At 61.5% G+C, this 20,574-nt stretch overlaps 1 protein-coding gene across 1 annotated transcript in view; it reads right to left on the bottom strand.

Annotated features, from left to right (window-relative positions):
* PPL (periplakin) overlaps positions 1 to 20,574 on the bottom strand; it is a 43,385-nt gene that overhangs the window by 16,677 nt on the left and 6,134 nt on the right. Inside the window, exons 2-7 of the mRNA XM_051836139.3 lie at positions 9,409 to 9,508; positions 2,201 to 2,355; positions 1,498 to 1,618; positions 1,011 to 1,136; positions 881 to 922; positions 69 to 230 (exon numbers count right to left, since the gene is read on the bottom strand). Of these exons, the coding sequence (XP_051692099.3) occupies positions 69 to 230; positions 881 to 922; positions 1,011 to 1,136; positions 1,498 to 1,618; positions 2,201 to 2,355; positions 9,409 to 9,508 (706 nt within the window). The remainder of the gene's footprint in view (positions 1 to 68; positions 231 to 880; positions 923 to 1,010; positions 1,137 to 1,497; positions 1,619 to 2,200; positions 2,356 to 9,408; positions 9,509 to 20,574) is intronic.

Here is a 20,574-nt window from a genome sequence, read left to right as displayed (position 1 = left end):
CCATGCAGGGGGCTCAGCGCCCAGCCTGGCTGCCGCTCGGGGTCCCCCCGCCAGCCCCGGGCGCTCACCTCGTACTGGCGCCGGCGGCTGGGGTAGTCCAGGTTGCGGTCGCTCCAGTCGTACTGCACGCGGGCCTTGGCCTGCTGGTCCAGCCAGTAGAGCTCATTGGTGCAACGCTGCATGTAGTCCTGCAGCGAGCACAGGTGCTGCCGCCGCGCCTCTGACGCCGCCTGCGGGGGGGGGGGGGCACAGGCAGACAGGCAGCGCTGCAGCCGGGACGGGCCCGCATGGACCACTTCCCCGCCAGAACCCCGTGACGAGTCAGCTGAAAGCCACTGGCTCGTTCAGCATTTACTGAGCACCTGTTACATGCAGACCCCGGCTGAGGATACAGCGGTGGACAAAACAGACCAGACCTTCATGGACCTGACATTCCCCCCCGAAGCCTCGGTTTGCCTGTCTGTAAAAGGGGGACAGGGACAGCACCGACCCCCGTGGGGCGCACAGACCGAAACACGGCTGGCACTCAGTCAACGCCTCTGCTTTCACGTTCACTGTCCCCACACAGGGCCCAGGAAGGAGAGCAGCCGCTGCCATGAGCTCGTGTCCCAGAGGCAGCCTGGGTGGAAACGGAGGGGAGGGGGCTCCGCCTGTTGCTCTGTGTAGCGGGAGAAGCTTGCCTGCACACAGGGCCCTCCCCGCTGGGCCTCACAGCCAGGCCAGGCCTCGGAGGAGCTCCGTGAAACAGACGGGAAACCAGGGCTCCCAGGCGTCACCCCTGCCGAGGGCTGCGTCCACACCGCTGGGGCCGAGGGTGGTGTCTGTCAGAGGACGCCCCTGCCCGCTGAGCCCAGCCCCTGCAGCCCCCAGGGCGCCTCACCAGTAGCTTCTGGTACTTGGCCTGGAGTTCACTGGTGTGTTCCTGAGGACAGAGGCGAGGGCTCAGATTGGGGCCTGGATGCGGGTGGCCCCCCAGGCCCGGCAGCTGCGCCAGGACCCCAGGCACCCACCTTGTCCCTGTCCTTGGCCAGGTGGGGCCCGATGGCCTTGACCTCGTTGTGGAAGATGTTGTGCTGCTCCACCTGGCTGTCCACCAGCGGCAGGTCCGTCCCGAAGCTCTGGCTGCTCAGCTTGTCCTGGCCGGGCAGCGGGAGGCGGCACGTGTGGGGTGGGCGGGGCCTGAACTCGCAGCCCACCCGGGAGCCTCTGCCCTGTCTTCCCTGGGGAAGTTCCTTGTCTGGGGCCGTGATACTAAGAGTTGGGGGTGGTCAGTGAGGGCGTAGGAACGGCAGTGGCAGGCTAGACCCTGGCCACGCCCCCCACCCTCCCAGCCTGCCCAGAGTCCCGGAACAGCTGCAAGGTGCACCCGGGTCTGAATCCCCGACTCCCCGCCACGCCCTGTGACCCTGGACATGGTGCTCAGCCCTCCAAGCCTCACACATCCGCTCCATGACCGCTCCCTGCTGGGGGAGGCCCAGGGCCCCGCCCCGGCCGTACCAGCTTCTCCTCCACCAGCGCCGCCCAGTTGACCTTGGGCTCCGCCTCCTTCACCGGCAGGCTGTAGACGTGCTGGTGCTTCCCGCGCAGGTTGCTCACGCGCTCCTTCAGCTGACGGACGCTGAGCGCGGAGAGAGGGTGGTGGGCACGGGCCCCGCCCGCCCGGACCCTGGCTGTGTGGCCGTGGGCCCAGCCCCTCTCTGCATCCTTCCGCCATCCTTCCTCCTGTCTACTTCTCCACCTTCCCTCCTCCGCCCGTGTTTCCCTGGAGTCTACTGTGTGCTTAGAACTACAGAATGTTCTGGAAGAAACAGGCAGTTTCCAACAAGGGCCATGCCATTCTGGGGATAAGCACAGGGCTCACGGGGCCCCCAGAGAGACTCCTGCCGGGGTTCACCCAGGCTAAGCTGAGGTCGGAGCCAGGAGCCCGGGGCGCTGGGATGGCGGCATGGGGCCGTGGGGGAAGTCGCTTGCAAGCTCAGCGGTCAGGCAGTGTGGCGGCCCAGGAGCCGCGTGTCTACTACAGCCAGAACGAGGGGCCTCGGCTCCCCCGAGACAAGACAGGTGGTCCCGATGAAAGCTTACTGTGTCTGGCACATGCCTGGCGCCCAGACAGCCCCCAACAAACCGGACGGGCTGCAGACCCCCGCCCAGCCCACTGCCCCGAACGGCTCCCCGGGGCACAGGAAGCAGAGGGACCTACTCCTCGGCGATCATGTCCCCCTGCGGGTGCCGCATGTGCTTGGCGATGGCCGCGTCCGCCTCCAGCACGTACAGCAGCTTCTCGGAGTCTGACACCTTCTGCAGGGCCATGTCCCGGTGCTCCGGCTGCTGGCCCTCCTGCAGCCGGGCCAGGTCCTGTGAGGGCCAGAGAGGAAGGCGACAGTGATGGGGGAGGCACTGCTGAGACGGGAAGGGGCCAGCAACGGGCCTTCCCCTGGCCGCTCAGCAGCCACAGCCCAGAACCCTGCTGTGCACCGGGCACAGGGACAGGGATGAGTGCCCCCCCCCACCCCGCCCGAAGTTCGTGCGACTTAGCGAGATGGACCGAGGAGACCGGAGACCGACCTGGGCTCCCGGCATCAGGGAGGCCCCTCGGAGGCGGGGACACAGCTGAGAACAGAGGAGGAGAGGGAAGCGTGTTCTAGGCAGAGGGAGCGCCTGGCGCAAAGGTCCTGAGACAGGAGGGAGGCGGCACTGTGGCCGGGAGGCAGCGGCCAGGGCGTCCGAGAGGATATAGGTGGGCAGGGCAGACCCTGAGCCTGGTGTGGCCCAGCCACACCCCTTGGCAGCCTGTGACAACCCAGGAAGGACCCCCAAAAGGAACGGGGTGGGTGATGCATGGACTGCTCACGAGTCTGGCATCTGTTTGGATAGGGAACAAGGAACACGCATCAGGACCCTGGGTGTCTCCACGCAGCCCCGAAAGGACCTTACAACCGGCCCCACACTAGGCCCTGGCGACAAACCCCCAGGGAACCCTAAAGCCGGCAGGGGAGGTGACAGCTCGTCAGTGAATGGACGTGGGGTCCCCAGCCCTACAACGGGAGTAAGGAAAACACTTGCTGCAGGAGGACACTTGGCCCGAGCCACGGCCTCAGCAGAGGGAGGAGGAAGCCAGACAGTCTCACAAAGTGTGCGAAGGTGCTGCGTGCAAAGACCGGAGCAGGCGCCTGCAGGGAGCGGAAAGCGGACGGGCGGCTGCCGGGTCCCGGGTGGGAGGGGCATGAGCAGGAAACGGCTCCCGGAGCCTGTCCCGGGGAATGGCAATGTTCTAGAAGGGATTCCTGGAACTTCAAGAAGTTAACTAAAAATCACCCAACCGTACACATTTATGCTATTAAATTATGGCTCGATGAAGTAGTTTACAAAAGAAAACGAGGGGTGGGCACTCGGCCCAGCAGGCGAAGCGCTCACTAAGACTCCTGTGCCCCAGCCCCCGGCACCTGGGGTCCACGCTTCACTCTGGCTCCTGACTCCAGCCGAGCGGGGTCCCCCCAGCCTGTGGGAGACCTGGATGGAGCTCCCACCTCCTGGCTTCGGCTGGTGCAGCCCCAGCTTTGCAGGCAGTAGGGGAGTGAACAGTAGATGGGAGCTCACTTGTGCTCTTTCTCTCTCTCCCAAAAATAGATAATAAAAAAATTAAAGAAAAAAAAGGAAGAAATGGCAAAAGAAAGAAGAAATGAATGAGGGAATGCGGTGCTGGGTTGAGCCCAGACTCAGCTTCCTCTTGGAGGAGGAGGAGGAGGAGGAAGTGTCCCCAGGCTGCCCCACCCCGTTCAAGTCCAGGAGGACTGAGGAGTGGGGGAGCCTGGCTCCTCCTGGGCTTAGAAGGCACGGGAACCGCCACCCCACTCCCCAGCCCCGCCACTGGTCACCCTGGCGATTAACGTCAGCCTCTCCGCCGGCTTCTTGGCTGGGGTGGGGTTTTATCCGCTCTGCCTGCCATCACTGGTGGATCAGAGCAGCTGTCAAGTCAAAGATTAATCTTCCGACGCGGGAGTCAATCAATCATTAGCTAAGTCCACGCAGGTGCTGGGTGGGGGCGCAGGCTCCCAGCCACAGCACCAGGGCGGGAAGAGAACAGGCAAGCAGCTGCTGGAAGATTCAACGTCGGCTAAAACGATCGACGGAGGGGTGAGGGGCTGGCAGAGGGGTCACCTCTGGGCCATGTCCATGGGAGCTTCCTGGGAAAGTCACTTGACCTTGCCTGGACACTCAGGGGTGGGAACGCTGGTCCATTGGGCAAACGAGGCCCAGGAAATCACTGGTCTGGCCCTGCCGAGGCGGGACCGGACATGCAGTAAATCTACAGCAGGCTGAATTTAAAGTCGGTAACCTCGGCCGGCAAGCATGTCATAAATGTCCACACGGCCCCCCCGGGATCATCCCCGGCTGCACAAGTCCGCCAGGGAACGCTTCCTTTTCGCCGCTGCTCACTAGGCTAATCCTCCGCCTTGTGGCGCTGGCACACCGGGTTCTAGTCCCGGTCGGGGCGCCGGATTCTGTCCTGGTTGCCCCTATTCCAGGCCAGCTCTCTGCTGTGGCCAGGGAGTGCAGTGGAGGATGGTCCAAGTGCTTGGGCCCTGCACCCCATGGGAGACCAGGAGAAGCACCTGGCTCCTGGCTCCTGCCATCGGATCAGCGCAGTGCGTCGGCCGCAGCGCGCCTGCCGCGGCGGCCATTGGAGGGTGAACCAACGGCAAAGGAAGACCTTTCTCTCTGTCTCTCTCTCTCACTGTCCACTCTGCCTGTCAAAAAATAAAAAAAAAAAAATTAAAAAAAAAACTATTTTTCGTTTGAGAGGCAGAAGAGCGCTGCTGGCCGCTGGGTCACTCCCCAGATGTCCACAAGCGAGCTGGCAGCCGAAGCCGGGGACCTGGAACTCCATCCACGTCTCCCACACGGGTGGCAGGGAACCAGGTACCCGAGCCCTCACCGCGGCCTCCCAGGCTCCGCACCTGCAGGCAGCCAGGACTCAAGTCCAGGCCCTGTGACGTGCCGTGACGGGCAGGTCTGCTGCACCAGAGGCCTCCCCACCGCTACCCCCTGCCACCCACCCCAGGAAAATGCATGTTGTGAAAAAAAATCCATGGATTTCAAAACTATTTTGCACCAAAACAGATTTATCTTTTTTTTTTTTTTTTTTGACAGGCAGAGTGGACAGTGAGAGAGAGAGAGAGAGAGACAAAGGTCTTCCTTTACCATTTGTTCACCCTCCAATGGCCGATGTGGCCAGCATGCTGCGGCCGGCGCACCGCGCTGATCCGATGGCAGGAGCCAGGTGCTTCTCCTGGTCTCCCATGGGGTGCAGGGCCCAAGCACTTGGGCCATCCTCCACTGCACTCCCGGGCCACAGCAGAGAGCTGGCCTGGAAGAGGGGCAACCGGGACAGAATCCGGTGCCCTGACCGGGACTAGAACCCAGTGTGCTGGCGCCGCAAGGCGGAGGATTAGCCTAGTGAGCCACGGTGCTGGCCCAGATTTATCTTCTAACCCCCTTTCCTTGAACGTTTCCAAGTACCCTCGAATGTACGCGACACCTCGATAAGAAGGTATTTAAAGAAAATCCAAGGACTGACACGGGCAGTGAATTCCACGCCCGACGATGGTGGAGGCCAGCACTGCTGCGGGGTCCGGCGGGCTCCGCGCACTTCTGCCCCCGCCCTGGGAGTGCGCAGCAGACACACGAGGTCGCTTCCCGCGTGGTGCCGTTTGTGTGAAACATCCCGCCTAAGCCAATCCCCAGAAACAGGGCGGCCTCGAGGGTGGCAGGGAGGGGGCAGGAGGGAGCGGGGAGCAAGCCCGTAGTGGGGTGGGGTCTCCCTGGCATCTGCAGCGGGGGGAGGCTCTGCGCCCCACGGTGAATGGGCGCGTCACACGTGAGTTCTGCATCCATGACTCTAGCCCCAGTTTAAAGAACACGGAAAATGCAGGAGAGCCCTGCGAAATAAGATGAAGGCACATCTTCTGCCAGAGAGAAAGAAAGAGAGAAAGAGAGAGAGAAAGAAAGAAAGAGAGATCCTCTCGCCCACGCAGCCCTCGCAACGTGGCTTCCTGTTTCAGCTCTGCTCAGTGGAAGTGAGGAAGCGGTGACAGTATCGTCCACTGTGCCCCTGGTGCTCTGCGTCCTGACTGCAGGCGAGCGATGGGCAGACGCCACACAGGGACACCATGTACAGAGGCCACACGTGGACACCACACACAGACACCACGTACAGAGGCCACACGTGGACGCCACACAGGGACACCCCGTACAGAGGCCACACGTGGACGCCACACACAGACACTACATACAGAGGCCACACGTGGATGCCACACACAGATATCACACACAGAACCACACAGGGACGCCATGCACAGAAGCCACACACAGAGGTCATACACAGATGCCACATGCAGTCGCCACACATGGACACCATGCACGGATAGCACAGAGGCTGCACATGGATCCCACAGACACCGCACATGGATGCCACACACAGATGCCACGCGAGGAAGTGACACACAGACGCCACGTACAGAGGCCACACACAGGCCAAGGGCACCTCTGGGGTTGCCTCCTGGGTGACTTCCATGGACCTGGCGACCCCAGAAATGGCCGTAGCACGGCTTGCTCGTGCCAGGAGGCCAAGGATACATGCCCCAAAGGCTGGGTTTTCACTTGGGAAAGGAAAAGACACATGGGCCCCAGAGTGGAAGATGAGAAACCACTGAGCAGCTCGTAATGGGGGGGGGGGGGCTGCAGGTGGGAGCGGGGAATGGGGACCCAGGCCGGAGGCACAGCGGGATGCACTCCTGGGCCCCGGCACCTCCCTCAGGCCTCCCCCGGCCCCACGCTCCCACCCCAGCTGTGCTAACCCCATTCTCCTCCCCTACAGTCCCCTCAAGTCTCTGGGCCCCAAGGCTGGCTCCCTGGGCTGTGAGAGTGGCTAGGGAGGGAGGGGCAGCTAGGACTGGGCGTGGGGACGGCCGTGGGACCAGGCAGACCGCGACCCCTGGTGACCTTCCACCTCAGGGCCCCCTCCTTCTGGGCCTGCCCGGCAGCCACCCAGCGGTGCCGCAGAAGCACCCACGTCGTGCCTGGGACGGGACTGGTACTGGAAAGCTATTTGTGGACAGAAACCCAAGTTTGTCATTTATGTCGTATCTAATTTGCCAAATCTGGCAACCCCACCTCTGGACTGCTGCCGGGACCTAGTCACCCTCGCTCGACCTCAGTCTCTCCAGCTACAAAATGGGCGTAAGTTCAGGGGCGCGGGGCTGGGGCTGGGGCTGGAGGAGGGTTGAAGGAGAGAAGGACCGTCTCAGCAGTGCCCATGCTGTTCAGGCCCCGGGGGCGTCCCACCCGTTACGGAAGGGGAAACAGGCGGGCAGAAGGCGACGTGCTCAGCTCAGCCGCCTCCTCTCCCTTCTCCAGAAGACGGTGCACCATGTGCACAGCTGACAGAAGTGCGGCAGCAGCAGGGATGGGGACCGTGTGGCAAGGCTGAGCCCGCCCAGGGCCTGCGGAATCTCCCCAATTCCCACGCCCGCTGGGCCAGGTCGGGGCGGGCACTGCCGCCTCCTAGTGGGAGTCACGTGAAGCAGACAGGGTGACTTAGGAGGCTGCTCCAAAAAGTTTGTAGGAAAATGAAATTAAGATGAGTATTTTGGGGCCAGCGTTATGGCGTAGTGAGTTAAACCTCCACCTATGATGCCGGCATCTCATACGGACGCCAGTTTGACTCAGCTGCTCCACTTCCGACCCAGCTCCCTGCTAATGTGCCTGGAAAAGCAGCAGAAGATGGCCTGAGTGCTTGGGCCCCTGCACCCATGTGGGAGACCTGGATGAAGCTCCTGGCTTTGGGTTGGCCCAGTCCAGGCCACTGCAGCCATGTGGGGGATGAACCAGCCCATGGAAGATCGATCGATCCATATCTCTCTCTCTCTCTCTCTCCCCCTCCCCCTCATCTCTCTGTAACTCTTTCAAATAAATAAAACATAAAAATAAAGATGTTTATTTTAGTGCAAATTCTTTTCATTTATTATATTTGAAAGGCAGAGACACAGATCTCCCATCTACTGGTTCACTCCTAAATGCCCACACAGCCAGGGCTGGGCCAGGTTGAAGCCAGGAGCCTGGAGCTCCACCTGGCTCTCTCACCAGAGTGGCAGGGACCCTAGCACTTGGGCCATCACCTGCAGCCTCCCAGGGCGCCACCAGCAGGGAGCTGGAATCTGGATCGCACAGGGACGCCAACCCAGGCTCCTAGACGGGGGTGCGGCTGCACTGCTGCCCCGAAAGCACGGGGTGTTTGAGATGCACGCAGAGCGTCCTCACACGCATTTCCTAAGACCTGGCGCACAGGCATGGCTCTCAACAGCTTTTGCATCAAAATAAGCCTTGGGGCTCCGCGTATAGCGCCTTGTGGTGCCGGCATCCCATGTGGGCACTGTTTTGAGTCCCAGCTGCTCCACTTCCGATCCAGCTCTCTGCTATGGCCTGGGAAGGCAGTGGAAGATGACCTAAGTGCTTGGGCCCCTGCACCTGCATGGGGGACCTAGAAGAAGCTCCTGGCTCCTGGCTTTGGATCAGCTCAGCTCTGGCCTTGTGGTCATTTGGGGAGTGAACCAGTGGATAGAAGACCCCTCCCTCCCTCCCTCCCTCCCTCCCTCTCTCCCTCTCTCTCTCTGCCTCTGCTTCTTTGCCTTTCAAATAAATAAAATAAATCTTTTTTTTTTTAAAGCCTTAGGGGCTGGCACTGTGCCATGAGGTTTAAGCTTCCACTTGTGGTGTCAGCTTCCCATACTGGCGTGCTGGTTCAAGTCCTGGCTGCTCTGCTTCCAATCCAGTTTCCTGCAAGTGCACCTGGGCGCACTGGGTGATGGCCCAAGCACTCGGGTCTCTGCTACTCATGTGGGAGACCTGAATTGAGTTCCTGGCTCCTGGCTTCAGCCTGGCCCAGCTCTGGCTATTTGGGCATTTGAGGGGTGAACCAGCAGACGGATCTCTGTGTGTCTCTCCCTCTTTCTCTCTCTGCCTTCCATATAAATATTTTTTAAAATTATAATAACGAACACTGAATTCTATGTTGCATGAGCTTTCTGGAGCGCCCTCTTCTTGGTCTAAGAGGCAAAGGCAGGGTCTGAGCCTATGAGTGGCTCCCACCACAGGGAGCGCTCGGCACAGGGCCCAGGGCCGCCAGGTTCCTGTTCCTGTGCACAGTGCAGGGTCCCCGGGGCTCGGCACTGCTGGCACAGGAGCCGTCCTGGGCCTTGCAGGATGCTTAGCAGCGTCCCAGGCCCCGCCACCAGGCGCCGGCAGCCCCCGTCCTCCCTGGCTGTGACAGCAGCGGCACACGGGTGAGGCCGGGTGTGTGCCGGGAGGTGGTGGCGTCCCCTCGGGCGAGAACCGGGCGCGGGCACTCACGCTCTGCATCTTGGCCTCCGTGTCCACGATGTTCTTCTCGACCTGGTCGGCATTCTTCTGCAGCTGCTCGATCAGCTCCGACAGCTCCTTGTTAGAGATGCTGTGGGGAGAAGGCCAGCGCGTGGGGCGGGGCCGCTCCGTCCCGCCACACCCCACCTGCCCAGGCAGTCGGCAGGAGCCGTCCCCGCAGCCACAGCCGCCTGGCCTCCCTGTTTGGCCGAGCGCCCGATTCGCACCTGTCACACGGAGATTAAGCAGGTTCTCCCTGCATTCGGATCCAACTCCAGAACCGTAGCGGTCACTCCTCGGCCGACCTCCACCTCCGGCCAGCGCCCAGCCACCATACGCAAGTGGACTTGGACGTGTGTGGCCTTTTGTGCTGGCCTGAGGCTGCCTGCCTGTGGCTCTGCCCGTGGAGCGCATCTGGCCCGCAGGGGAGCGGCACCTGGGCCGTCCCCACCTTCGGGCCAGCGAGAAGCCCGCTGCTGTGGTCGGCGAGCCTGGGGCAGACGCCTTTGTTTCTTCCATCAGCTCTCGGGGGCTAAGCAAATGGAAGAGTAGCTCGCTCTCTCTGGTCCACAGAAAGCCTGAAGCTCTCACTGTAAACAGAACAACCCAACCGTGGCCCTGGGTTCGAGCCAGACACTCGGCCACCTGCTCCCAGCTCGAGTCGGAGCTGCCGGAGCCGGGCCAGCACGGAGCCGACACCCCTTCCTGGGCGCGCTCAGGGAGTCTGAGGGAGGCCTGGAGCTGGAACGGCACCGGCCGGGGGTCTCCAGGTTCTCTCCCGCCGCCTCTGTCTGCCGACCCCCGCCCCTGGATCTTCACATCGCAGCCCCTCTGGGAAACACATCCTGGTCGCTAGGACCGTGGAACTGGCTGTGAGTCCAAGGCCTGGCCTTCACCGGCCACTGGCTGGCTGCATGATGCGGCCAAGTCCATAGCTCTGCTTTGCTGGTGGACAGAGCAGCTGGGAGAGCACCGGCACATGTCCGTCCAGGCGGGCTGTTCCGAGCAGGAGCGAGGCTGTGCCGGGCACACAAAGGCTGGCACTAGTTGTTAAGGAGCCTTCCGGATCACCATCCAGTCCCTTCTCCATTGCTTCTTTAAACAAAGGAAGAAACAGAGACCAGAGAGGGAAAGCAACTCGGCCAATGCTGCTCAGCAACCAGTGACAGGATTAGTGCCTAGCTCGCCCCAGTCTCCACTGAAGGCCCTTCTGCATGGGTTCCCCTGCACTTATTAAGCACCTGCTGTGTGCCAGGCCCAGAGCCACACACAAACACAGCCTCCCTGTCTGGGAGTTCACCCCATAGACAGTGAGGGAATCGGCATTAACAGAAAGTCAGGAGACTGGACAGGCCCAGCGCAGGGGCTCACGGGAGCCCTCGGACCAGGGGGCCAAGCACGGTCAGCGTATGCTTCCTGGACCAAGTGGTGCCGGCCGGGCTCCGAAGGAGCAGAGGATCCTGGGCTCCCCTGGGAAGAGGCAGGGCGGGGGTGTGTCCCTCGGCGGGGTAGGGGGGCCTGGGCAGAGGGGCCTGCCAGCACAGCAGACCGATGCCGCCCAAACCAGGGTTCCTGGACCCGCCCACTGCAGCTCAGATTCCCGGGCACAGACCGGAGCCCGGGTCTGCAGAGCTGGGCCCAGGAATCTGAATGTCACTGTGTCCTTGGTCTTCCAGGGTCCTGGGGGCCCCTACTGCTGCCTAGGGGTAAGGAGACGGGTACTACAGGTGCATCTGACAGGTGCAGCACAGAGGCCATGGGCCCTCCATCCGTGCCTCAAAGCCCGCCCAAGAGCCTGCTGCAGGCCAGGCCTGGGCGCCAGGAGCTGGGAGGCTGCCAGGGAAGACTCAGACCATACTACCGGCAACACTCACTGTGGGACAGCCTCTCCCAGACGGGAGCCCCTGGAACCCCGAGGAGGCCCACATCTGTCAGGGCCCTCGCGAAGTGCAGAGCTCTGAGAAGTCCTGCAGAGAGGAGGGGGCCGCGATGCAGGGGCCAGGGAGGGGGCGTCACTCAGCCTCCAGAGCTCACCCCGCAGCTCACCCTCCTTGGCCCTCCCTGGCCGCAGGGCCACAGGGATGTGGGCCAGGAGCTGGGCTTCTCTCTGGTGCTGACAGCTTACACGGCTGGGGGCAGCGTGAGCTGCTGTCGCTCTCTGCATCAGGCTCCCCACTCCCATCTCAGTCTCCCCACAATCCTGAGGGTGCAGACACTGGTCACATCATTGTCCCCACTTTACAGTTGTGAAAACCGAGGCCCAGAGATGTTAAGTGTTTTATCTCAAAGCCACACAGCAATTAGATGGCAGAGCCAAGACTCCAACCCAGGCCGGCCAGAGTCCAGGCCCTGACAACACTAGGTGGCAGTCATGCAGGGCTCCAGCAAGTGGTATTTAACATTTTTTTTTTTGACAGGTAAAGTGGACAGTGAGAGAGAGAGACAGAGAGAAAGGTCTTCCTTTTGCCGTTGGTTCACCCTCCAATGGCCGCCTCGACCGGTGTGCTGCGGCTGGCACACTGCGCTGATCCGATGGCAGGAGCCAGGTACTTATCCTGGTCTCCCATGGGGTGCAGGGCCCAAGCACTTGGGCCATCCTCCACTGCACTCCCTGGCCACAGCAGAAAGCTGGCCTGGAAGAGGGGCAGCCAGGACAGAATCCAGCACCCCGACTGACTGGGATAGAACCCGGTGTACCAGCAGGCGCCGCAGGCGGAGCAGCACCGGCCGGTATTTAACATCTTAAAGTGCCGGCACTGAAACCACACAGGAAGGCACTTCCCATCCCAATGACAGGGACAGACAAGGGCAGGCGTGCGGAGCAGCGGCGATGTTCACATCCCTGTCAGAGCGTGGGTTCGAGTCCCGGCTGCTCCACTTCTGATGCAGATCTTCTATCCACTGGTTCACTCCCCAAATGACCCCAATGGCCAGAGCTGAGCTTATCAGAAGCCAGGAGCCAGGAGCTTCTTCCCAGTCTCCCACGTGGGTACAGGGGCCCAAGGACTTGGACCATCTTCTACTGCTTTCCCAGGCCATAGCAGAGAGCTGGATCAGAAGTGGAGCAGCCAGGACTTGAACCGGTGCTCATATGGGATGCCGACACTACAGGCTGGGGCTTTACCCACTATGCCACAGCACCAGCCCTCAACCAATTTTTAAAAAAGATTTATTTATTTGAAAGTCAGAATTACAGATTATATATGGGGGGGGGGGATCGAGCAAGAGAAAGAGAGGTATCTTTCATACACTGGTACACTGGCTCACTCCCCAAATGGCTTCAACAGCCAGGACTGCACCAGGCTGAAGCCAAGAATCAGGGGCTTCGTCCGGGTCTCCCACATGGGAGCAGGGCTCCAAGGACTTGGGCCACCGTCCACTGCCTTCCCAAGAGCTCCAAGGGGGCTGGGTCAGAAGCAGAGCCAGCAGGTCTCGATCTGGCGCCCGTATGGGATGCTGACATCACAGGCGGCGGCCTAACCCGCTACGCCACAATGCTGGCCCCCAACCAGTCTTTTAAAAAAGGAGCAAAGCCCTTGGCATGTGCTACAGCAGGGATGCTACAGGGAGGAAGAAGCTGGGTACAGACCACGTGCTGAGGGGCCCCATTTCTGTGACACGCCGCAGGGGCAAAGCCGTAGAAGCAGGGAGTTCATGACGTCGCCGGGGCCTGGGAGCACCAGCTCGAGGGGGAATGACAGCTCTAACGTGGCTGGAACCGGAACCGCACCCTGCAGGTGAGCCTGTGCTGCTCCACGCCGGAGCCGCCACCCAGCAAGCCCAGCGCCCGGTCACAGGCGGGGTCCGTGGCTGCTTCCCACGCCCTCACTCCGGTCCTGCCTCAGCCCGTTTTGCAGGGAGACCACTCCAGCTCTGGGTGCCTCTCGGCCACCCAGAAGATGCAGGCAGGCACTGAGAGAGGGCTGCTGGCCCTGCCCAGGGCTCAACATGTCCTCCCTGGTGGACAGCTGGGGAAACTAAGGCACAAAGCCACGTGACACTGGGCTGGGTTGCAGCCCAGGGCCAGGAAGCTGGGATTCTAATCCAGGCCTCCCAAGGTCGACTCAGCACCCTCACCCTCTGGCTTTGGGCCCCAAGTGGGACACCTCAAAGGGTCCGGCATGTGCCCGTGAGAGCCCGAGAGCCACAGCCCCATGCCAGGAGCTCAGGAATGCAGGTGGGGCGGGCACCGCAGGGAGGGGCACAGATCCCAGCCTGCTGGGAACTGGCCCGGCTGGTCCGGCTTTTCACCAGGGCTGCCGGATGTGGGACCCACATAGACAGCAACCACCAGGCAAGCAGGGTAAGACAGAGAGAGGAGGGGCCGAGCGCCCGAGGCCACACCCAGCCTCCCCCTCCTCCCCGGAAGCTCAGTGGGAAGCACCTGCGGATGCAGGAAGCCATGCGGCACACCTGCTCATTACCCACATGAGCAACCCGGGGCCCTGGAAGCCAACACCTGCCAGGGTCGGGCAGGGGCCAGCCGGGCAGGGCAGAGACTACGGCATCCGCACTCGGACAGGGCTCTCGTTCCACCCGCACCAACCAGCAGCAGGACCCTGGTGGAGCTACTTGGTATCTCGGAGCCTCAGTGGCATCATCTGTGAGATGGGAACAATGAATCCAGGACCTAGTTAAGCAGCGAGGCTGGGGGCTGGGTGCGGGGAGAGAGGGTCAGGGTTGCTTCTGCAAAACGCAAATCAAGTTTCAAAGACAACTTGGGTTTCAAAAACCCAGGGGGGGATTCAGAGCAGCCCTAGGGGCCCCACAGCAGATTTGAGATGGTTTATGCTCACAGGTGGCTATTCCGCCAGGCCCAGAACTGCCCGACACACAGGAGAGGAGGCGTGACAAAGAGCACTGGTACACGCAGGTATGTGGAGCACCCAGGGCAGCACGGGGCTCCCACAGTGGCAACAGCACCCAGGTGCTCTGCGCTGTCCCTCCCTGGGGGATCCCCACTGACACGAAACGAGCCCTGACAGCTGTTCCCTAAACCGCACGGGGGGCTCAGATCCCCTTCTCTCCTGGGGCCCTGAGAACAAGTGGTAAGAGGTGGCCGTCTCGCGCCTCCGGCTCCTGACTCCAGCTTCCTGCCAGCACAGTCCCTGGGGGCTCAAGTGGGGGTCCTGCTGCCCAAGTGGGAGACCTGGATGGGGCTCCTATGCCCTGGCTCCAGCCCCCACCCAGCCCCAGCTGCCGTGGGCCTAAAGCAGTCGATGCAAGCTCTGTGTGTCTCTCTGCCTCTTAAATACACGAAAATTTTTAAGGTGCATTGATTTCTTTTGGTTAACTTTATCTTTCTTAAAGATTCATGTATTTATTTGAAAGAGTTACAGAGGGGAGGCAGAGAGACAGTGAGAGGTCTTCCATCTGCTGGTTCATTCCCCAGATGGCCGCAATGGCCGGTGCTGAGCTGACCCAAAGCCAGGAGCCTCTTCCAGGTCTCCCAGGCGGGTGCAGGGGCCATCCTCCGCTGCTTTCCCAGGTGCATTAGCAGGGAGCTGGATCAGAAGTAAGGCAGCAGGGACTCAAATGACACCCATACGGACTGGCAGTGCCACAGTGCTGTGCCATGGCACTGGCCCAGGTACGCTGATTTTAAAAACAATCACTTCAGAGATCAAGGTTAATGCCCCAGGATGTATCAGCATCAAGGCGCGGCTGACACCATCACCAGGGAGGACACGACCTCCCTCCCAAGGACGCACGTCCCATCTCATCCCAGGGACCCAGCAGACAGGGCCCACACGAGGGCTGCTCCACAGAGCACCTGGCCAGGCTGCTTCCCAAGTGTGAGGGTTCCGGAAGACGGGGAAGGCTGAGGGCCTGCGCCTGGTGCAGCAGACTGCAGAGGGGCTGAGGAGCAGAGAGGGGACACTGGGGGCAGGGGGCAGGGGCAGCAGGCTGGAGGAGTCGGCGCCGCTTACAGACTGGCGTAGAGACAGCTTCCTTCCTGGCTCCCAGGGTTTCCGGCCAATCCCGAGAGGAGCCGATGCCGTCAGTGACCAGCAATGTTCAGGGTGTGCACAGGGGGCAGGCAGAGAACAGGTGGGGTGTTGAGGCCCCGAGAAGGCCCTGGCCTGGCCGGAGACCAGACAGGGGGCAGGGCCTGGCTGGGGGCCCAGGCCTAGAGAGTCCTGGGAATGAGCTCAGGTCAGGCCAGGCTCAAGGGCTCCCTGTGGGTTTTGGGAGTTCGGTGGGTGTCACAGCAGGTCCAGGCTGCTTTTGTTGAAACCACCTTTGCTTTCTTCTCCTGGGACAGGGAGGGAGGCCAGGAGGCCACCTGGGGACAGAGTGGACCAGAGCTTCCTGGGTCTGAGCCCACAGCCTCCAGCCCAGAACAGGTGCCTCTTTGTGTCCCTAGGACAATTCTGGGCCAGAGAAGCTCTGGGTGGGGGGAGGGCCTGGGAGCCACAAACGACGTGGGGTCTGCCGCCCAGGGGAGGAGCTGACGCCTCAGAGGCCAGCAGCCAGGAGGGCAGCTGGGACTCGGAGCCAGCTCTGTGTGAGCCCGGGTGAGGCCCAGGACTGGGAGAACCCACAAGGATGCTGGCCAGAGGGGCCAGCAACAGGTGGCTCCTGACACCGCACACAGGCTCAGGAACACCCCAGTGTCTCGGGGGACACTGGTGTCTCGGGGGACACTGGCTCCCCACCCAAGGGCAGCAAAGCCCAGTGCCCAAGAGCTTGCAGACCTAAGTCAGATGGCCTGGGTGTCAATCCTGGCTCTGTTCCTAGGGTGCTGTCAATCACTTAGCCTCCTGAGCCTCAGTGTCCCCATCTGTAAGATGGACGCATCACGGCCCGCGCCTCCAGGGCTGGGGGTAACGGGGACAGCAGGTGTCAGTGGCACCTCACGAGTGAGCCTGGGGGGAACGGGGACAGCAGGTGTCAGTGGCACCTCACGAGCGAGCCGGGCTGCTCTTCAACTTGGGCTCACCACGCAGGATTGGCTCCACTTAAGGAGCAAATTTAAAAGCCAGCAGCCAAGGCCTGTAGTCAGAACCCTCTGCAATCCAGGAGCTAAAAAAAGACCCCAGGCTGCCCGCGTCAATCACAATGATCCCAGCACAAGGCGAGACAGATGCCGGCACAAGCCAAGACACCGTGGTTCTGCCTTGCCAGTGCCACCTTGCCCGGGCCTGGACGGCTTGCAAGGGGACCTCTGGAGAGACCTCCTGCAGCATGTGTGGGAGAGGTGGCTGCCTGCACACAGGTGAAGAGGCTGCTGGGGGGCGCGGGACCCCAGCTCACTGACCCCCAGGCCCGGCTGGGAGCAATGCACAGCCCAGGCCGGTGCTTGGTTCAGGCTAGAGATTCAGTCAGCAGGTTGAAGGATGCGCCGGGCACAGGCTGGGTCCCCCGCTCTGAGGAGCGGAGCCACAGGACGGAGGGCAAGGAGGCCCTCATCCACCTGGTCACTCCACCCAGCCACTCCAGCAGAACCGCAGAGCCCTACCTCACCGCCTGGATCCACCTGTGAACAGCCCCCTCTCCCCCCTCCCCCGCCCCGTGTCTTCCTCCACCTGCCCTGGGGCCTCCACCTGGGTCGGCGACGTCTCTACCTCCTGCCTGGTCCGATGATGACGTCTCTGCCTCCTGCCTGGTCCAAGGCAACAGCTGCCCGCTCCCCCCTGTCAGAGCTTTGGCAGTGCTTGGATGACATGAGAGAAAGCTGGGGAGAGGGCAGCCCTGGTCCCCAGCGCCGGCCCCTGCCCAGAGCGGCCAGCCCTCCACCAGCAGGGACAGGGAGGGGAGCTGCCGGAGTCGGGGTGCCTTCCGCTCTGCCGGTCCACACCACATGCACAGCTGCCCCATCCTCCTCTACTCTGCCTCAGCGAGGGGGGGAAACTGAGGCAGCCAGGCTTGGGGGGACAAAGCACAGACCGTGCCGCAGCTCAACCCGGGCACGGGCTCTGCAGAGGCTCTAACGATGCCCCTCTGCACCTCAGTTTCTTCATCTGGGAAGTGGGGGTAAGAACCCATCAAGGAGGTGGCCCTTGCGAAGCACTCCGGACACGGCCGTCCGCCGAGGGCTCAGGGGCTCTGTCCACACCGCCGGCAGAGCTCGCTCGCCAACCGCGGGACAACACTGCGGAGCACCTGCAGTGAGGCGCTGCACCTGCTCGCTCCGCCCCTCCGTGTGACCCTGAAGGCAGGCTCGGCGGGGGCCGCGGCCCTGAGGGGGGCTCGGGGCCTGTGTTCAAGGCCCTCAGTACAGAGCGCCAGCCGCGTTTCTAAGTCAGATTCCCCCACAGTCACGTGAATAAGCAGGCGCCAGGGAGCTTAATTCTTAGATTGTATTCACCTTAGCATACTTACAACACGCTCATGTCTTCATTTCACACCCTCCACAGCCAGCGCACAGGCGTGTGTGCGGCATGTACAAGTGTGTTCTAAGCCCAACTCGTGTGACTCGGGGTCCCCGGCTGGCACAGCAGACGGCAGGGGGTTCCAAGGCACCGGAGACGGCCATCAGCGCTCAGAGCACCTGTGTGCCTCCCCACGCCTGGCCCCAGGACGCTGAGTCAATGCCTCTGCCGTAGCTCACCACACCTGCCACGTGGACACACACAGGGCTCCCAGCTGCGCCCAGTGGGGCCCCTGTGGGGTCCCAGCCTGGCCTTGCTCTCTTTCCGTGTGTGGAGACAGGGCCTGAGTCCATCCCCACGTCCCAGCCTGGCCTTGCTCTCTTTCCGTGTGTGGAGACAGGGCCTGAGTCCATCCCCACGTCGGCCCTCCATCCTCCCTCTGGGTTAACTCTGGATGGGGGCGGGCACCGGTGCAGGAATGTGTGGCATGCACACAGACACACCCCTGCCCAGGAGCCAGAGAAGGGGCCTGGCGGCACCTCTTCTGGGAGCCTCCCAGGTCTGCTGGGAGGCTGACCTCTGGGGCTGGAGGGTCCCATTCCTCTCCTTCATTAATCAGAGCCTGGAGGGAGCAAACGCTCAGGCTCCCAGCCGGTGCCCAGCACACCATAGGCGCTCAGGAGGTGACTGCCGAGTGGCAACAAGAAAACACGGAGAGCACCCACCAGATGCCCACCGGCTGAATCCTCCCAGCCCCGGTGGCGTCGGCATCGTTAGAGACGCTGGGCCACCAGGTAGGCCCTCAACCCCTGGCCAGCAGGAATCGACTCGCCTTGGGGCAGGGGGCCAGGCCTACGGAGGCTGGGGGCTGAACAATGGGCTGCGACGCCTATGCGCTGTTTCCTGCGAGAAGGTAAGCCAGCCTCAGAGAGGTCAAGCAACCGGCCGAGGCCACAGAGCTGCAACCGGCAGCACCGGGATTCGACCCCAAGCAACCAGGTCCAACGTCACCTCCTCGGTACAAGGGGGACGTCGGTACTCACACTGCCCCCACTGTGGGCAAAGCAACAGGGGACTTCAGGGCATGTGACAACAGGGTGAGGTGCGGTGATTGACTTAATCCCGGCAGTTGGGTAACAATCAGCCGTGGTAAACTGAGGCCGAGTCATTCTCCCAAGGTGCCACAAGGGTTCCCGCCCTGTCCTCCCCCACCCCCACCCCGCGGGGTGCTCAGGAAGAAGGGCGTGGCACTGACAGACCCCCTGCCTGCCCGGTGTGTGACACGGGCCCCCTCTCTGCTCCAGGCAGGGCTGTCACAGCACCTTGTGTGCAGGCTCAAGGTCACAGGGTCAATGCCAGTGACTGCTGCAGCCCCGACCACTCCCTGTCATCTCTCCTGCCTCTCTCACAGGCCCTGGGGACAGGAACCCCCTCCATGAACAAGGCCCCGAGATACGAATTGTTGACACGTTATAAAATTCTGCTCAATTTAACACCTACGTATTGAGCCCCAAGCTAACGCAAGACCTGGAATTAGGGCTGCAGAAGGGGCCTCACAAGATGACTAAGTCCTTATTGCCCAGCACTTAAAGGCTGAGGGTAGGGTGAAGGAAAACACCCCGATGACTGTCATCATGCAGATTCCAGATCGCCTAGGTCAGCGCATCTTCATCCACTGTCCCATCCAGGCATTAAAGCCTAACCTGAATTGTGAAAACGTGGCTCAATCCAATAAGCAGCAGGAAAAAAGACAAAGGAAAAGCAGAGTGAACAGGACAACACCGTGGGAGGGGCCCAAACACACCAATTACTGCAATAAATACGAAGAAGTTAAAATCTTCTACTAAAAGATAAAGACTCTCCAGTATAAACACCAAAACACACCCTCCCTAGACTTCCACCATTTTAAAATACACACCTGGGGCCAGCGCCATGGTGTAGCAGGTAAAGCCACTCCCTGTAGTGCCAGCATCCCATATGGGCACTGGTTCGAGTCCCGGCTGCTCCACTTCCCATCCAGCTCTCTGCTATGGCTTGGGAAAGCAGTGCAAGATGGCCCAAGTGCTTGGGCCCCTGCACCCGCATGGGAGACCTGGAAGAAGCTCCTGGCTCCTGGCTTTGGATCGGCACAGCTCTGGCTGATGTGGCCAACTGGGGAGTGAACCAGTGGGTGAAAGACCTCTCTCTCTCTCTCTCTGTCTCTCCTTCTTTCTCTGTGTAACTCTGACTTTCAAGTAAATAAAATAAATCTAAAAAAAAAAAAAAAAAAGACACACACCTGAAACTCAGCAACACGGGAAGGTAGGAGAGAGAAGGACGGAACAGGATAGGTCGGGTAACCACCTCTGGAAATGCAAAGCCGATCCAGAACCCCTATGCAGGAGGCAGCACAGCCGTCGGTAGGCGTGTGGCTCCCACCCCTGTGCATGTCGGGGCTGCCCCCGTGGGAACTCTGCCTTCCTTGGCCTGGGATGGGGGTCTGGCAGTGACCTTAAGTCTCCCCCAGTGACTCTAATGTGCAGCCAGGGCTGGGAAGGACTGGCCCACCACAGAGGTAAAGGCCGACCCAGAGAAGGACGAACCCTTTGGTCTCCAGAGGAAGGAAGGCTTGTGGGGGGGGGCAGCACAGGGGGTGCTCCATAAACCCCAGATCAATTGATTGGGCAACACAGCCATCGCCTATGGTTACTGAGAACCTACTATGTGCTGGTCACCGGGATAGGGGTGGGTATAGGAGCCTATGTGCAGGGATGGGAACAGCTTCTCAGCCAGCAGGCGGCACAGTCGGGCCTGGAAGGCAGCACTGCTGGTCCCTTGCCCAGGCTCGCTCCACGTCACCCCC

This window comes from Oryctolagus cuniculus, chromosome 19 (assembly GCF_051225735.1).
Source record: "Oryctolagus cuniculus isolate XC-2025 breed Fujian yellow rabbit chromosome 19, ASM5122573v1, whole genome shotgun sequence".
Taxonomy (NCBI): domain Eukaryota; kingdom Metazoa; phylum Chordata; class Mammalia; order Lagomorpha; family Leporidae; genus Oryctolagus; species Oryctolagus cuniculus.
Note: the sequence above shows the minus strand (reverse complement) of the source record. Positions and strands in the feature narration are given on the sequence as shown.